At 40.1% G+C, this 19,801-nt stretch overlaps 1 protein-coding gene across 1 annotated transcript in view; it reads left to right on the plus strand.

Moving 5' to 3' along the window:
- LOC122806364 (lectin-like) overlaps positions 1-19,292 on the plus strand; it is a 65,328-nt gene extending 46,036 nt beyond the window's left edge. Inside the window, exon 6 of the mRNA XM_044076715.1 lies at positions 18,613-19,292. Within this exon, the coding sequence (XP_043932650.1) occupies positions 18,613-18,674 (62 nt within the window). The 3' untranslated portion in view covers positions 18,675-19,292. The remainder of the gene's footprint in view (positions 1-18,612) is intronic.
- Positions 19,293-19,801: the final 509 nt, after the last annotated feature.

Here is a 19,801-nt window from a genome sequence, read left to right on the forward strand (position 1 = left end):
TCCTAATATTGGAACTTAGCAAATAGATGCAGCCTGATAAAAGACTTGCTGAAAACTTTACTTTGCAAAGGCAACTTATTGAATAGGGAAACACAGTGTCCACTGTACACCCAGGTGAGTCCACCTTCATTAGTAAGGTAAATTCCTTTTTCTCAGCAGTGCTATAACTCAGTTTCATTAAACTGTAGTATCTTTATTAACAGACAAGGGCTACATTAAAGAGGAGAATGGATAAGTTCCTTTTTATCTTTTACCACAGTGCTATCAAGTATTGGAATATGCATATAAGAGTTGAAGAAGACAACACAATCCAAGTGAATGATGCAGAACAATAATGAAAAAAATACATTGTTACCACTAAAATTACACAGTATGTAAAATGCCAAAATAAAATATGGCAGGTTTAATTACTAAGTGTACATTAGTTAGGGGAATGCAAACTATTCTTCAAAGCATGCAAAATTTTACACTAATTGTAAATGCTTTATTTCAGTGGTATGCAGAACATACAACATACGGGATTATATATAAACAAAAAGGATAATGTTTTCAGGATTACCAAGTGTTAATTGAAAATGTTCTTTTATCACATTCATTTTCTGTTCATATTTACATGAATTTCCAATACCTAACCCAAACTAATATGTGGATTATTTGCTTAACCTAATCAGAGGTTCATCCTATACCAAAGAATGAGAAAGACAGAGAACTACAATGTAAATATGAAATGAAAAAAGAACAAAATGGCTATCAATTATTTCTCAATTATTTGTTTTTAACCAAGCAATCCTACCAGGCACTAAGGCTTCCTTCCCACTAATTACCACATTGATGGGAGCCCAATGAACACTGAAGGGGTTATAAGGGATCTGGGGACAAGGTTGACAGCAACCTTTCCTTCGACCACCACATTGCCACAGTGGTTAGACACTCCTTCTTCGTGGCACATCTCATTATCAAGGGTTTTGCATCCCGGAAGAAAGAGGTCATCATCTCTCTCTACTCTTCCCTCATTAGGCCAATCATCGAGTATAATGCCCCATTTTTCCATTTGGCATGTACCTCATTAGACACAAGCAACAGCTGGAAAGGCCACAAAAGTACCTCACAAAGAGGATCCTGGGGCTTAAACACATGTCCTACATGGACAGACTCAAAAACCTCCAGCTATTCTCTGTTTCATATTGTCTACTAAGAGATGATCTCTGCTTGACTTACAAAGCCATGTCTGATCCAGCTCCATTAGAAATGCTACATCTAAAGAAATCTCAAACCCTCCGCACCACACGCTCCAGAGACCTCAACCTCATTACCACAATCAACAGAACATGCTGGAGGTACAGGTTCATAACCCAGAGAGTGCCCATGCTCTGGAATAGACTTCCCATACATGTCAAGCAGAGCACCTCACTGGCCCTCTTCAGGAGAAATCTTGATGAGTGGATGGGAAATAGAAAGTTCACCCCGGGGATCACTCCAGTGTCTCTACTTGATATAGGCACTGGGAACTAACTTTCGGTGGCACGATGCCAGGGAGCTTCTTTGGGCTAGGCTTGTAAAGGCTCCAGGGCCATTAGCCTAGTGCACACCTATGAACTATGGTAGTTCAGTGACTTGCTCAGTCACAGGTAGGCAAAGAGAGGCTGTGGGATTCAAACCCAGCATACATGATTAAGTCTGTCAGCAGTTCATAGTCCTAACACTTTGAACTAGCATGCCAGCCACATGTAGGCTACAACGTACATGCACCTTACATACACCATTACTAAGACATTCTCTGGAACTTGGGTCATTTAGTAATAATATTCTATATTTGTCTCAATCTATTAACAGTTTTACAAATATGAAATTAATTATTCTACTTAGATAGTCCAATATCATGGTATAAAGCCCATGTACAAAGGAAGCAGCATGGAATCTGAATCACCATGTCCAAAAGCTGAATGAATTTTCCTGAAATAGTGAAACACACACCAGCTCTGCGCCATACAGGGATAAAACCATGACTATTAACCAGGTGACCTGGAATTAACTTGTGATCTGGTTGCTGGGTGAGTTGGTGGGGGTGGGTAGAAATGATTGAGTGTCACAGACCTGCCATTCTGAGAGGAGAGAGGTGGCATGACCCACTGAAGTGCTAATGTCCAGTTACAGAAGCAGACAGTGTAAGAGCTGGGGACATGTTATCAGTTCTATCAAATTATGTGTGGTACTGAAACCATATTCATTTCATGCACTGATGTACATACATCCCAGTGGCACAGTACAGTATCAAGCAACCAGGGAAAAAAGTAGAGGACCAAAACATCCCACAAACTGACTTGATAATGAACCCTCTGCAAACCAGCATTTGCCTAAACAGTGAACAACTACACCTGGGGAAAAGTAAGAAAAGGGGTATTTGTAGGTGGTGGTCGGCAGCATAAAACCAGAAAAACTCGCTTATTAAAAAATACCTACTGTTACAGCATCCATCCTCTCAACAATCCTACTCCTTAGCTTAATATTCCAACTCCAAGAATGAGCACTTTGTGCTATGTCATATTTTGTTAACTGGAGTTTCAAGAAAATGCAGTTTCAAGCCTTCTGCTTTCAGTGACAATGTATAAATGTAAATTATTTGCAGTGTACACATATTACATTCTCAAGGTCTTAATTACATATCAGTCCATCACTCTAGTTAGAAAGGATTATGTGTGTGGCAGTTGTAAATATCAGATGCATATAAGTTACTTGCAACCTGGGAGCAAGTTGATAACTTATCAAAAGCACCAGAGAAATAGATGCTGAAGACCAGTCACACATTTGTCATTACAATTGTCATCGAGGAAGCTCGCCAAGGGTAACAGCTTTGACAATATGATTTCTGTGATAACCACTACAGAAAGATATTGAATCCATAAGTGTGGATGCTTGTAGTATGCTGAGCTAGCAGCACAAACAAGATTAATGCAGTGCATTTACTAACCAGATGCCTGTATTTCTAGTGGACAACTCCTGGTCATAATTAAACAATATTTTGTTCCTCTGAAGAGAATCGAGTTATGCTGACAACTGTTGGTATTAACTTAGGAGCTGCTTAACAAAACTTATGCAAATGCAATTATTCATTAAAGATAAGTACACCTCTTGATTGGTTAAACAGCATGATTCCCTTGAATTACTTCAGGTCCAATTGACTGTAGGTAAGACCCCTCTTCAGGTAATTGCCAGCTATAGGACTCCCTTTATGAATCAGGACATCCACTCAGTCTACTTGGATCTACATGAGTTAATCAAGGTACAACCAAACACCCTGGTTTTGGGTGACTTTAATTACCCATCCATAGACTGGGTAAATTATACATGTTCTAACTCACTTGCCCAAAGGTTTCTGAACTCCATTGCCCTGGACCAGATGATTGACACACCCACATGGGGCTCAAACATCCTGGACCTGCTGCTCACCAACATGGGAGACTGCTGCACCAACCCCAGTGTATGGGCATCCCTAGTGAGATCTGACCACAAATCAGTCTCACAAGAAATAACTATAACAGAAGACCCCCCCCCCCCCGTTAGCAACAACTAAACTAAAAATACTTCTCCAAGGCCAGTTGCAACCTCTTACGTGACAGCATAAATAGCTTCATGCCCCCCCCCCCCCGATGGAATAGACATCTGTACCGAGTTACACACCAATGCTTTATACAAGCACCTGTACAATTGTATTGAGTCTGCTGTACCTGATAGAATAAAAGCAAGATCTTCAAGGAAAAACAAACTTGCCTGGTGGAGGGACAACTGCCATTAATAGGTTATACAACAGGAGAAAGAAATTGCTGTCAGAGTAAGAAGGAATAGTCTCAAAACTGGAAACACTCCCTCATCAACTTAAACAAGCCAATAAGACCCCTAGTGAAGTCCTCCGAAGCTAACTATGAATCCAAATTGGCTTCCCTAACTAATGAAAACCACAAGGCATTCTTTAGCTACATCCATAACCTCAAAGGTAAGGCCCAGTTTTGATATATATATATATATATATATATATATATATATATATATATATATATATATATATATATATGGTACTACATATATAGAACCTATAGATAAAGCAAGCCTGCTGGCTGACAGGTTCAGTGAAAACTTCACTTTCCTGTTCCCACCACATATACCCAAAGCATCCCTAATACCTGTCCCTTGCCTAATATCTTTGAGGAGCAGTCTTATGTCCTCTCCAAGGCTAAAACTACAGCCTCTATGGGACCAGACAACATCCTGGGCTGTGTTCTGCATGGGTTAAAATAGGAATTAGCATCACCATTGAGCACACTTTTCAATCACAGCCTAAGCACTGGCTTCATCCCAGTGGAATGGAAAACAGCTACTGTCATCCCTTTGCACAAAGGGGAACATCCACAGACCCCGCGAACTATAGACCCATTAGTCTGACCAGACATAACTGCAAGGCCATGGAATGAATCATCATGGACTTTATTAACAAAGATATAGGAAATCTTCAAATGCTCAGTTCCACCAAGTTTGGCTTTGTCAAGAGGAGATCATGCCTGTTAAACTTGGTGGACTTCTTTAAGACAGTTACCAAAGCCCTAGACGAGGACAAATCTGTGCATACAGCCTACCCAGACATAGACAAGGCCTTTGACACAGTCCCCCACTCAGGCATCATTGAGAAACTCACCCTGCTGGGTATCAACCCATATATTGTCAGGTGGGTTGCAAACTGGCTCACTGATTAAACTGATATGGTCAAAATACGGGACTCCACGTCCTCCAGCAGACCCGTAACCAGTGGTATTCCACAGGGATCAGTTCTGGGACCCCTATTGGGAACTGGTATCTATTACTGTCCTATTCCTCATTGCCTCTCCTCTTAACATTCTCTCTAGCTGCCCTGCCCTACATTCACACTACATTAACTCCTGCTGGAAGTGGTGAAGAAACCAACTTTATTCTGCCAAGGTCTTGAACAACCTATCCCTGAAGGAATATCTATTACTGCTTCAAGGGAAACTATTCTACAGTATGTCTGTATACTCTTGAGTTGTGCTAAACCTATAGACCTCATAGGCTCCCCAGCCTTGGGCTCTGTAAAGAACCTTGCTGTAGTTACAAGGTTTGGCCACTAGATGGTGGGCTGAATCCACCTATTTTCAGCTCCTAATTGTCCATCCATTGTACTGTACTCTTTATCTACTACCCCTCTCCCCCACTATCTTATCTGCTTCCCCACCTCCAGTCCTCTTAGTCTATATTCTCCCTCTATGCATGGTGGCCTACTAGTCCAACCATCTACACAGCTGATTGTTCCCATCCCAACCTGTCCTGAAACTCACCTTCCTTGGCTCTACCCACTCCGATCGCCCTGTGGGCTCACTCCGCTCCCCTACTTTGCCCCCAATTTCCACCCTCCCACAGTACCCCTACATTTATACTTACCAAACCCCACCCCCTCCTTACTCCCACCACCACACATCCCAACCAACCAACCAAACACACTCTAACTTTGCACCCAACCCCACGCTCCCCACCCACCACTCCACCATACCTCACTCTCTTGCATCCTCCCACCCACACTCCCAAATACCTACAGCATGTACCCCACAAAGGCTCTACTAACTCCCATCATATATCCAAAACCTAGACCAATCTGGTTTATCATACCACCACTTGTCATTTTTTATCTCCTCACCTCCTATGAATACTACTACCTACCTATCCCTCAATATCCCACATCCAGTACCACTGCTAGCTTCCACCCCCATTATCCCACACCCTTTCAACACTACCTGTACTCCAACTGTACTACCCCAACACCTCTTCATTCCCTTAGAGCCACCTACATAAAACCTAGGACTAAATACTATGCCCTGCTCCAACTAAAAAAACAGAAACTAGTAAGGAAGTCTAAACCAACCCTCATAGCAGATGGGGATATCCACCCAAACCCAGGCCCAGCCCTACCAGCATCCACTAGCTCTACAAATACAGAGGCATGAATAATATAATTCACTATATACATGCCCTTATGGACATGCATTCCCCTGACATATTATGCCTTACTGAAACCTGGCTCAAACCCACCATCCCTGACAATGAGATAAAACCCCCCAGCTATAATATTTTAAGACTTGACCGGCAAGGTAGAAAAGGTGGTGAAGTAGCCATCATCTACAAATCAACTCTACATGTGTCCACCATCAACATTTCACAAAGCCTAACAACTAGCACCTCAGAAACACTCTTAATAAAAGCCCAGCTTAAAAAACACAAAGCTATCAACATAGCATGTATCTACATTCCCCGAGGTTACAATATAGTGATCTTAGAAAGTACTCTCCAATGGCTATCTGCTACACACCCCCAAGAAACTGTTATTCTAGGAGACTTCAATATCGATTGGAAAACCTGTTCATCAAACTCCCCAACCACCCACATTAACTTAAATGGCTTCTCCCAAATTTTAAATTCCCCCACCAGAATTAATAAGCCCAACAATAAAGAAAGCACCCTAGATTGGATACTTAAAAACAACAAACCTCAGTTATATATATCAGGCACCCTACCTGAGAACATGAGTGACCACTTCCTAACATATATAATAAGAAAGAGAAATGACACGCCTCAGCAAATCACCCTTAAAATCATCAGAAACAAAAAACTTTAACCTCACCAATTTCCAGACTGATCTTAAATCATGCAATTGTTCCAACCTAAAGCTACTTCCCCTAGGCGAAGCAGTCTCACACTTTAATACTAAGTTCCTAGCCATCTTAGACAGGCAGGCTCCCAAAAGAAATATCAGAACCAAAAGCAAAATAGCTCCATGGCTAACCAAAAGTACTAAACAAAAGCTAACTGCTAGGGACACAGCATGGACCTCCTTGAGATACACCAAATCCAGTCAAGATCATATTAGATACAAACAATTGAGAAACAAAGCTAGAAAATCCACTAAGCTAGATAAACAAACCTAGTATTTCAGCTTACAGAAAAAGCACCAAAATCAGCCACAAAAATTCTGGTCAGGCTCCATCCAGATAAATCCACTACCTCCACCCCATCATCTACATTACATCTACCCCCTAAAAGTATAGCAGATGCCTTCAATACTTTCTTTACAGAAACAGTTCACTCCCTAGCTAATAACCTACCTCCCAACTCCGCAAACCCCACCTCAGACCACTTGATAATGTACCCCCATTCAAATATGATCCAATCCCCACAGACTATATTAAATTCCTACTTCAGAAACTCAAACCCACCACCCTAGCAGTAGACTAACTCCCTGCTGGATTTCTACAAAAGGCCACAAACAAAATAGCATACCCTATCTCCATCTTAATCAATCGTATTCTCCACGAATCCTATGTCCCCTCCATCTGGAAAACCCCCCACATTATTCCACTTCACAAAGGGGGCAACTCCACAGAACTCTCAAACTATAGACCTATAGCCATTCTATCTCCCTTAGCCAAAATAATGGAAAAAATGTATACATAAACAAATTCTAACTCACCTTATCCAGAACAATCTCCTAGCCTCATACCAGCACGGATTCAGACCTGCCCATAGTACCACAACAACACTTCTCCCCTTCTCTCACACAATAAATCAGAACTGTAATCACAACATACTCTCCTCTGCCCTCTTTCTTGACTTATCCAAAGCATTTTATATGGTGAATCACCCCTACTCATTGACACACTCAAATCATTTAACCTAAACAACCTAGTAATCAGCTGGTTCCAATCTTACTTGCAGGGCAGACAACAAGCAGTATTATGGAAAGGCAATCTATCCCCCCTACTACCAATCACCCTTGGTATCCCCCAAGGGTCCATATTAGGCCCCCCTCCTTTTCTCAATATTCATCAAAGACTTACACAAAATCATCCCAGAAGCAACCTGTATTCCGTATGCAGATGACTGTACCCTAATCTGTTCTGCCACCACCCCATCAGACCTACAATTCCTATCCCAGAGCACATTCAACAAAGTAGAGGTCTGGTTCAATAACCGCCGTCTCCTATTGAATCCCAACAAAACCAAACTTCTTCTACTCTCCCCTACCTGAAAAATCTCATCACCAAATATTACAATCTCATCTAATAAAGGCACCATAATCTCTCCAGAACCATCTACAAAACTTCTTGGTGTAATAATAGATAATAACCTTACATTTGACACTCATATCAACAAAACCATCAAAACAGTTAACAAAAAACTAGGCTCCTTATATTGGAATAAACCATTCCTAACCCCACCGGCCTGAACAGCCATAGCTAGAATGCACCTTCTCTCAACCCTTCTCTATGCCTCACCCATTTTCCTAAACCTACGGAAAGCTAACCTAAACAAATTAGCTAGCTGCTGCAACAATATAGCTAGATTTGCCACAGCCACAGCCTATAGAACCCATCACTGTCAAAATCTTCAAACATTAGACTGGCTAGAGCTACCCAATCAACTCCAGTACAACCAACTCATAGTTATTCATAAAATCCTCTACCAAGCTAACAGTGCACCCATTCTGGCAAATATTATCACCCACTACTGCAACCTACCATCCCTCTGCTCATCTAACAAGATGCAAATTCAATCTGCCAAAGCCAACAACTCAGCTGGAGGGTCACTACTCTCCAACTCAGCTGGAAAGAAATGGAATGCACTCCCCTCAGATCTTACCACTATAGCCTTCTTACCCCAATTCAAAACATCCCTAAAGAGTCACCTAAATAAGCATTGGCTATGTCCATGTCTAGACCCAGGCTAACTCGACATACATGTAACTCTTGAAGGTAAATGATGCAATTAAGAATAACCCTTCTAAACCTAAACCCACCCTAATTATATTTACTTCTTAATAACATTTAGAACAACATTCACTAAATCTAACCTAACTTCCTATGCTCAACTTTATATTACTATGTTTCTAACTCCCTATACTAACCATTTAAATCCCTTGTCTTTACCTCCTCTTTTGTATCCTATTATCCTAGCCTTTCTACAAAAATGTCTTAAACCCTTCTGCATCTAATTTCCAAGAACTCTCCTCTTAACTAACCACCTTTTTCTCACTAACCACCTTTCTTCTCCTGGTAGTCACTCATGACATCAGTCTAGGTATCATGCCATTCTATACACTCAAATGCTTTGCAGTGATTGCTGTACATATTTAATACTATAAACCTACAACGATCTTAAACTTCAATGTAACCATGAATATAATGAAACCTCCTTTTGAAATGTTAAGACTTTACATTTTTTTTTCAATGTAACCATGAATATTGATTGTCATCTTTTTGTACATGTGGAGATTTTTTCCCCAGGCTTCCGCTGAAAATAGACATGTATCCAGTTGGACTCTCCCGGTTAACAAATGTAAAATAAAATAAAATACTGTTCAGAATCTACTTCTCCGAAGTACAGGCTAAAACTACAAGACCTTGGCTGAAAAAGTTTGCTGATGACTGCAAACTGGGAGCAATCATTGAAACTCCTAGCAATGTCAACATCCTGCAAGAAGGTCTTATGTAGATTAATGACTGTTGCCAAAGTCATAGTCTTAATTTAATGCAAAATAATGCATTATCTACTTCAGCTAGGGTGATGCTCCTGCAAACTACCACATCAATAGCAATACCCTAAGGACACAGTCAGTGGTGAGAGATCTGGGCATACAGGTTGATAGCAACCTTTACTTCAATCACCATGTCTCCACAGTGGTAAGAATGGCATTTTATATTTCTCATCTCATAAGTAAGGGCATGGTCTCCAGAAAAGAAGAGATTATAACTTCTGTGTACTCTTCTCTCATCTGGCCAAAAATAGAGTACAACACTCCCTTTGGTATGTTCCTTTCCAAACACCTGCAGCAACTGGAGAGACAACAAAGGTTCCTAACAGAAAATTCAGGGTCCTCAAGATCTGTCGTATGGGAACAGACTAAAATCATTGTCACTTTACTCTGTGTCATACAGAGGTAACCTGTGCCTTGCATATAGAGCAATCTCTGACCCACCTCTAATAGAAATGCTGCACATTCTCAAGTCAAATGGCACATGGGTCACTCGCTCAAAGGACTTTAAACTTGTATGTGACATCAACAGAACTTGCTGGAGAGACAGATTTGTCTCACAGAGGTTGCTGCATTTTTGGAACAAGCTTCCTATTCATGTTAATCAAAGCCCTTCATTGGCCCTATTTAAGTACAATTTGGATGATTGGATGCTTAACCAGAAATTCACTCTTGGGGTTCCACCTGTATCCCTCTTGGACAGGGGCAATAGGTGCTGATTTCAGTGTCTGCTTGAACTAGACACTCTTGGGAACACAGGTTGAACTTGGCTAGGTTTGTAAGGGCCCTGGAGCCATTAGCCTAGTAACCTCCTATGATCCTCTGATTCTATGAAAGTAAGAGTGTTCAATGGATGCAGACCATGAATGGATTTATCAGTCACGTTAATGATGGAATAAATCATAAGCTGAGCCAAGATGTTTAGTAGGGTTGCATGGCTAGATAATCAAGAATTATGACAGAAAGGGGTTACTGAAATGGCCTCCTTATTCTTTATAAAGTAGCTGATACGGTATCACACAATGCAGTAGCAATAAAAAAGAAGACGTATTGTGACCAAGAATGGCAGCATGGATGACTGCATAGGTTACACGAGGAAACCCAGGGATATGGTTAATGAAGTCCACTCAGGTGAAAGGAGGATGTTCTAACATATGTACTTCAGGTCACTGCGGACTCTACTTCATCAGAAGAGGCTTAGACACGAGTTGGACCCATAGACAAGGCTTTGCTGACGTAGTATGTGTCTGTAAGCTTAAAATTATATTTTAAAGGTTGAATGTCATATGATCTCTATAACAGGCAGTAAATTAACAATCTGCTTTAAGTCGCAACGTTACTCATCATCTGCAGAATATGTAGGTATCTTACTTGAGTGGTTTGGTATCATGTAGTGATATTTTCTATTTCTAGAATATCTTCCTAAATTTATGTCATCCGCATAGTAAGATTCCAAAATAATACTAGGTGTTAAGAACTCCTATTTTCTCTTGTCAGACCATTTGAATTTACTGGCATTTGCATTCTCACCCAGTCACTTGTTGTTGAGAAAAAAAGAAAAAAAAGTGCCCTTGCCTGTCTGTCACAATATATTTTTTCATATTTGCTGATTCTTCTGCCTCATTCATACCTGCTGACTGTGGAATGTTGTACCTCCAGCAGCCTGCATACATTGTTAGTTCCCTGAATATTTTCTGAAAAATTAAGTTATAGAACATACACCAAAAAAATAAATATCTTGTGAGCAGTAAATGCTACTAAAAAGGTGCACACTGTAGTGTGCTTAATAAAACTTCTTTACAACAGAAGTGAAATTACAGTCTTTACATCAGTACTGCAGTATATTGTAATGTGGACACAGCCGGCATATTTTTTCTGAAAAATTTCAGAAAAACTTTCTATATTTTAGAAACTGTACAAACTACACATAGCATGAGCTGCACTTTTTTTCACAAGCCTTTGGCTTTTCTGTGATAGCAGGAAATAGCTGCTTAATTAAATACTGGCGATTGTGGAGATAATTTAACGTTGCTTAAGTTCAGGTCCAGAATAGCAAGTGACATGGTTAGGCAATTATATAAAGTTGTTTCTTGTTCAATAATGGCAGCATTTTTTTCATGCACAATAAACAACATTATTTCACTTGGACTGACAATTCAATAGATCACAAAGACAGACAACTAGACAGACAAATCAGATGGATTAAGAACAAAGATATAAATGCATAATAGATTGCAACTGTCATTTGTAAGGGGGGCCTGCCACATTTCTTAATCCCTCATGCTCACTTTTTTTGAATGCGGTGGTTGTGTGGCTACCACCTCACCATATAAATGGAATTATCTTAAAAAAAAAAAAAAGCACATAATTGGCACAGCTCCAGTCAAATCCAATGCACATTGACGGTTTCCACATAACTGCCTCAGACTGCAAAAAAAGGTGATTGTAAAGCTACAGTAACTGACCGTGATAGTTATGCAAAATCATTTCCAAGGTCCAGTGTTCTCCTTTAACACCAAAATATTCACAGAAATCTGAAAGTTATACCTGTTTTTATAGTTCACAGAATAAACACTGAATGTCTCTCAAGCTTTACAAATTGCTATGCAAGTATCATAGGTTCATAGGTTGGTACTAGGCTATCAGCCCAAGGGCCTATACAAGCATAGCCATAACAATTCCTTGACTATTTCTTCCCACAGTAGTTACTTCCCTGGACCCCTGTCTAGCAGGGCAACTGACATGATCCCCGGGGTAAATTTCCTATCTCCCATCCAATCATCAAGGCTCCTTTTGAAGGGGGCCAAAGAGGCGCTTTGCTTGACATGTATGGGCAGTCTATTCCAGAGTCTAGGGAATCTCTGGGTCAGGAACCTATCCCTACAGCATGCTTTGTTTATTGTGATGACAAGGTTTAGATCCCTGGAGCATGTGTCTCTGAGGAATTGGGATTTCTTTAAGTGTAGCATGTCCAACAGCTCTGGGTTTGACATGTCCTTGTATGTTAAGCAGAGATCGCCTCTGAGTACACGATATGTGACAGAGTATAGGTGGAGCTTTTTAAACGGTCAGCAGAGGGCATCTGCTTTAGGCCTGTGATTCTTTTAGTGAGGTATTTCTGTGGCCTTTCCAGTTGCTTCAGATGTCTTGAGAGGTACATACCAAATGGGCATTGTATTCTATAATGGGTCTAATGAGGGATAAGTACAGTGGGACAATTACCTCCTTTTTTCTGGATGAAAAGTCCTTAGTGATGAGGTGTGCTACATAGAAGGATTTCCTGACTGTTGTGGCAGTGTGGTTATCGAAGGTGAGACCACGGCCCACCTGTGTCCCTAAGTCTCTTATCACACTTTTGGTGTTTGGTGTACAGCCACCTGTGTGGTAATTCATGTGTATATGTTTTTTTCCCAAAGGGGATAACTATACATTTCTTGGCATTGAGCTTGAGCCCATGGCTCTGGCACCAAGCATCTGTTTCTGTAAGGCCCTTTTGTAGAATGGCCACATCATTTGGTATTCAATAATGGCTCCCAGTTTGTAGTTATCTGCGAACTTTGTTAGCCAGAGTCCCTTAGTGTTGGCCTGTACTTCAGAGAAGTAGATGCCAAATAAGAGGAGTCCCAGGACTGAACCCTGTGGTACTCCACTTGTCACTTGTCTGGAGCTGGATTTGAAGTCGGCTACTTTTAAAGTGTGGGTTCTGTCAGGATGCCAGTTGGCAACCCATCGAGTGACATAGGGATTAATGCCCAGCTTAGTACGTTTATCTATGATTTTAGAGTGGGGGATGGTGTTGAAGGCCTTGGTCAGGTCCAGATAGGCTCTGTGGACCACCTTACCCTTGTCCACAGCTCTGGAGACTGATTTGAAGAAGTCAATCAGGTTCAGGAGACAAGATTGGCCCTTCACGAACCCAAACTGCATGGGGTCCAGTGTTTGAAGGTTGCCAATGTCTTTGTTTATAAGTTCCATGATAATACGTTCCATGGCCTTGCAGATCAGGCTTGTCAGACTGATGGGGCGGTAGTTCCCGGGATCCAAGGTGGATCCCCCCTTAAGTTTTGGGATAACTGTAGCTGTGCACCACTCAGTGTGCACGAAGCCTGAGGTGAGGCTATGATTAAACATGACACTTAGGTGATGTGCCAGTTCATTTTGTAGTTCATGTAGTACACAGCCCAGGATGTCATCTGGTCCCATGGATGCTGTATTCTTAGCTTTGGAGAGTGCGCTTTTTACCTGTGTGGCCATTACCAGAATTCGGCAATCTTTCGGTATTGAGATGGGCCCTTTAGGGGGTAAGGTTTGCACTGAATTGATCTGCCAGGATATTGGCAATATCCTTGGGATCAGTATATTTAATGCCATTCTGTTGTAGCTCAGAGCAGATCTGAGCATTGTCATTTAGATTCCTGACATAGCTATAGAATGCCTTGTGGTTGTCTTTGGAATCTTTGGCAATTTTATTTTCATAACTAGCTTTGGAGGATTTTATGAGGGATCTCAGCTTCTTACTGAGGCTGGTAAGGGAGTTTTTTGCATCCTGGGATTTTCCTCTTTTCTGCAACAGTTTCTTCCTTTTGTTGTAAAGTTTGTTTAAGGGACCACCAGATTGGCTTCCTGTTTTTGGAGGAGAGCATCTTGGTTTTATTGGGGATGGCACAATTCACGCATGAGTGGATGTGCTTGCACAGTACCTTAGTGTAGGATTCAGCAGTCGAACTTTCAGTTCCCGTTTGCATGGGTGTCATGAAGTTTGTCACTTCTGACTTGAGTAGCAAGAAGTTGGCTTTGGCGAAGTTTTTTACGGAGGTTTCCTTACTGGGAGTTGGGGTGGTATGAGGATGTCAAGAGTGATTAGCTTATAGTCAGACCTGACCAACGAGATGGTGACCATAGATGTGGAGCATCAATTTCCCATGTTGGTAATGACCAGGTTTAGGATACTGGAGTCCCTGGTGGGACTAAGGATTAGATGATCCAGGGCGTTGGAATTTATGAATTCCAAGAACCATTGAGCAAAGGTGTTGAACACAAGTAGTTTTCCCAGTTAATGGCAGGGTAGTTGAAATCACTCAGTATTAGGGTGTTTGGTTGTAGCTTAATATTTTCCAGTATGTTTAGAAACGTGTAGTGAGTATCTTGGGGCATGGTGGGGGATCTGTATCAAGCTACAATTTGTATTGTAGTCTTACCTAGTGTTAGTTGCATCTGGAGAATTTCAGACGCATTGCGTTGGGCAACTAGCCTGGTGTTGTGAATATCCTTGGTGAATATGGACACTCCTCCACCTTTAGTGTTTTGGTCCTGGTTTGGGGGCCGAAAAGTGTAGTAAGAGTTGTAGCCTGGTATTGCAGGGGTGCTCTCTGGAGCCTTGAACCAGGTCTCAGTTACTGCACAGATATTGATGTTCTCCATTTTTAGGAGTGCCTCGAGAGAGTGCATTTTGAGGTTTAGACTTCTAGCATTGAGTAGCATTACTTTCAGATTTTGCATGCTTGTACCTGTTATGGTGGTGGTTTTGTCCTTTGAACTTTGCCTAAAAAAGGCACTATAGGGGTGGCAAGAGCCTTAGCCAGTAACCTGAATCCCAGGGGCGACAGGTGCAGACCATCTCTGGAAAAGCATCATGGTCTGTCAATCATGTCGTCCCAGGCAGACAGATACTGGATCCCCTTTGAATGGCACCAGAAGCTTACCCAATTGTTGAAGTCAATCATTTTGTCCTTATACTGTGGTATCATTCTGGGAGAAAGCGGGATGCTACTCAGGGCTAAGGTCATACCTGCCTGGGCCACATGATCCGAGAGCTCTTCCATGTCTTTTTTCATGTAGTCCACGGAGGTATGTCTCAAGTCCTTCTCTCCAATATGGACAATGACAGAGTCATATTTATACTTGTTGTGGAGTGACTTGAGTGCATGCATTATGTGACAGATCCTGGCACCAGACAGGCAGCTGACTGTAATTTTCTCCTTGTTCAGCCTGGTGAGTAGGACATCAGTGTGCCTGACTATAGAGTTCAAACCAAAGTAGCTTCCTGTACGTACGGCAACTGCACGGCTCAAACCAAAATCCAAATAATCAAAACTCAGCCAACAGATAATGGCAAGCCGTACTCCTTTATTGGGTTTTAATAAAGAACAACAAACAGGCTCCATTACATGTTAGCCTTCTTCAGTGTTAAAATAAAATAAAAAATGTAGTGTCTTAAATAGCAAACACTTAAATTAATGCTAATCCGTGATTGGTTCCTTACAAACGTTCATTCAATCCAGGTGCAAACAATGCACCTAATTTAATTATCCATTTCTTTTCCCTTGAATCCAAAAGGCAGTGCCATCCAGCTTTATTAGCCCTGTTTCCCATGATTTTATCAATTATTGTGAATCTAAATGCAGCATTGGGATGTTTAGTAGTATGCTTGTACAATGCATTACTAGGTTTTTTATTTCTGATCCCACCAAAATGTTCTGAAATCCGGATCCTACGGGGTCTGGACATCTGTCCAACATAGAAGGCGTGACAACTGCAGGTTTCTAAATAAATAAGCCAATCTGTCCCACAATTCGCAAAAAAGGGAATTTGAAAAACGTTACCTGTATTGCTACTGGAAAAATCCCTGGTTTTATTAATAGCCTTACAGTGGGTACAGTGACCACAAGCGGCACAACCTGTTAATAAGTCACCAACTATAGTCTGTTATCCAGAGGCCCCCGAATACTGGTTGATGTGCTTATAATGGCTCAGGTGGGACCCAATGTTTCTCCTCCTACGGAATTCATAAGTTACCTTAATGAAAACAAGTGGGGTATTCAATTTACTGCTAGTTATCATTCTTATAGGATCATTTTTTTGGATGTATTGATTACTAGGAATGTCGATCATACCTTAGAAACACAGGTATATAGGAAATTCCCCCGATACAATTCCCTTCTCCATGCCTCCAGCTTTCATCCACCTCACATCTGCAAAAACATACCCAAGTCCCAATTTATTAGAATGAAATGTATTTATTCCAAGCCTGATAGTTATGTTCACTATAGGGATGATCTTTTCGCCAGATTTAGCGACAGAGGATAACCAGATTTAGGGACAGAGGATATCCAATGGGTCACGTCTTGAGTGCTAGCAATACAGTCTCCTTACTAAACTGGCATGATATTTTACAACATAAAGAACAAGGGACCAACCAACAATCTGTCATCTGCCTTGTGACAACTTATGGCAGGAATACGGAGACTTTACTTAATATTGTCCAGAGACATTGGAACATATTAAGGGCGGATTATTATTTCTCTACCATTCTGGGGACAGGTGCTCATTTTCATTCTGTACATGTCCTTGTCCTAATCCAGACTGACTCTAACCATCACTCGTGTGCACATGGAGGACTTCTGCCTACACTTTATTGTTTATTAACTTACAAATCCTATGATCTCCTTGGATCTACTACCAGATTAGCCTACTAGGCATTTAGTACCCTATCATTCTTAAAAACACTGTCTAGAATTTTCCATCTGAGTAAAAATGTAATAATTTGTTTGGGTATCTGTTTTTGTTTGTTTACATCTGTGTAAACATCCTTTTATTTGTGTTTTATTATGTGTTTTAAACTGTAAAAATGTAACAGTTTGTTGAATGTCTTCTTGGAACTTTTCTCCCCAGGCCTCCACTGAATATGGACATGTATCCAGACTATCCCGGTAAACAAATGTAGAATAAATAAATAAAATAAAAAATACTTATCATCCAGAGCTTCAGGCTTTATGTATAGCCAGTCTGTCTGGCTTCGAAATGCTGCCATGTAGTTCACTGAATCTTTCAGCTTATGTTTGCTTACTTACTTTGTTTGCTAGTTAACTGGACTAGGCTGACTGAGACAAAAGCACAAGTGTTTCCATTTCACCGGAAGTCGGAGGGAAAAAGTGCAAAAACTAGAATACAACTGGAAGCACATACTTTGAATAATTATGTTATAATAAACATAATTGGAGTAAATAACATTGCAGTTGCATCTATGCTCATCAGAGTGTAATGCAGAACATGTGATGTTACAATGTATTATATACAAAATATCTGCAGAAGAAAATACTTTTTACATTCATTCAGCAATAAGAAAATGTTGGTCAACAGAAGAAATTATAACTTATAAGGGTATTTAGATATGTATAAAAGGGAAGAAACCAGAGAAGACAGACTATCAGATATGATAGTAGGTATTAAGTTAAGTCTGGTAATTAATTAGAAGGAAGTGTTAGTTGAACAAGAGTTGGTGAAACAGGAAGTGAGAATGAACAGAAAGACTGACTAAACAGGATTAAAAATGGGGGGGGGGGGGGGATAAAAAATAGAAAATCCAAATTATAGTTGCTCAAGGAGATAACTAAAATTAAAAGTCCTGGCAAATCATTGAGGGTTAAAGTCATAAAATAATGATAAACATTTGAGTTTTAGACTCCATGTCATTCAGTAAATTCATCCTAATGCAAAACCTGCTATTCTATCTATCTAAAGTGTCTCTATTTTTGGACTTTGGCCCCCTGTTATTGATGGGTTTGTCCAGATTTCTTGCTCTAAGAGGTTGAGAGGTATGAGGTAGGCTGTTAAATAAAGGGTGGAATGAATGAGTTAATAAATAACTTCCAGTATCATACAAATATGATGTAATGGACAGAGGTGGTTCATATGATGGAGAAAAATGTACGGCTATGATATACATGGTACATATTACATGGCAAATGTCTCCATAGGAAATAAGTCAGGAGCTCCTAGAAGGATTCTGCGTGAACTTCAGCATGCACTTACTAGTTTGTTACAGAGGAATATATTTTAATTTCCATTCTGAATGGTTCTATATGCATAGTGTATGTTCTTTTTTATTTTTATAATTATACTTGAAAAATAATATGCATCTCAGTGTGTTATGCTAATCAGTACTTAAAATAAAAATAACTGGTAAGACATCATATAATTTGCTTCATTTGAAGTAGTAATTCATTTTTTTTAATCTTTTATTTCAGGACCAGGCTATTGGAATGATCTCTTCTGCTCATATTCCAGACCATTTATCTGCAAATACTAAACTGCTGTGGAACTTAACAGATATTTTTCAAAACATCAATTAATCCCAGACTCCTAACAAAATGGAATCATTCCAGATTATACAATTTAAATGCCATCTTTGTTTTTATATAGCTGGATGTATATATATTTTTCTTTTGTGGGAGGAGCAAGCCCTCCCTTCACAGTCATATTTTTATTACTATTCATAAGTGAAACAATCCTGGGGAAGGTGAATAATCTCAGGGAAGATGTGTTTTCCTTCTTCCCTAAAGCTATGCAGCCTATGAATGGTAATATTTAAGTAATGAGGGCTGCAGGAGGACTTGCCATCCCTCTTGTAAAAATCCCATATTTATTTTCATATCCTTGTAATGACCAGGAATTCAAAATGCCAATTAAATGTGCTCATTTTGGTACTATATTATCATGAAGTACAATTATTAGTTATAATTATTAATTTTTTTTCTTCTGAAACTGTACAATCCAGCCACAAGTCTGTGGTGCACTTAACGCATTCAGGCTTACATTGGCATTTACATCCAGGGTTTTATGCTTGCTGAAATATGACACTGCATACTTCTTTCTGTTTGCTTTATAACTACTGATTGCAATGAAATAAAAGATTGTATGAACACCATATACAAACTGTGTCACTTATTATCTTCAGTGTCTGAATTAAACCAGGCAGAGGAAAGGCAAATCTATCTAGAGAGTCTAGTGGATCAAATGTTGCTCTCATAAAACAACTATGGATCAAAATACATGCAATCTTCTTGTGAAAACAAAGCACCATGCCGCAAAATACCTCTAGGTAAAGAGAGCAAAAATCTATTTGTAGCATCTTCTGTTGTTGCTCTCCCTTCCAATATAGTTTTGGTCATTCATGATATAACTATCCTCTGCATTATGAGGAGGATATTTAAAAGCAAGACAGTAATGCTGCAGTTTCTTTGAGATCAGCACTTTAAAAACAGATTTGATACATCTGCAAAAAAAAAATAAAAATAAAAAATACTCCACTGGAATAAAAACAGTCAGACATCAAGAAGAAGACAACCAGGAAAGGAGAAAAAAGCCATCTGGCATTAGTGTAACCAATGAGATGGATGTCTCCATCTGAGTGACATAATAAAAGTGAGAACCACT

Source organism: Protopterus annectens, chromosome 7.part0, assembly GCF_019279795.1.
Source record: "Protopterus annectens isolate FY-2018-M chromosome 7.part0, PAN1.0, whole genome shotgun sequence".
Taxonomy (NCBI): Eukaryota; Metazoa; Chordata; order Ceratodontiformes; family Protopteridae; genus Protopterus; species Protopterus annectens.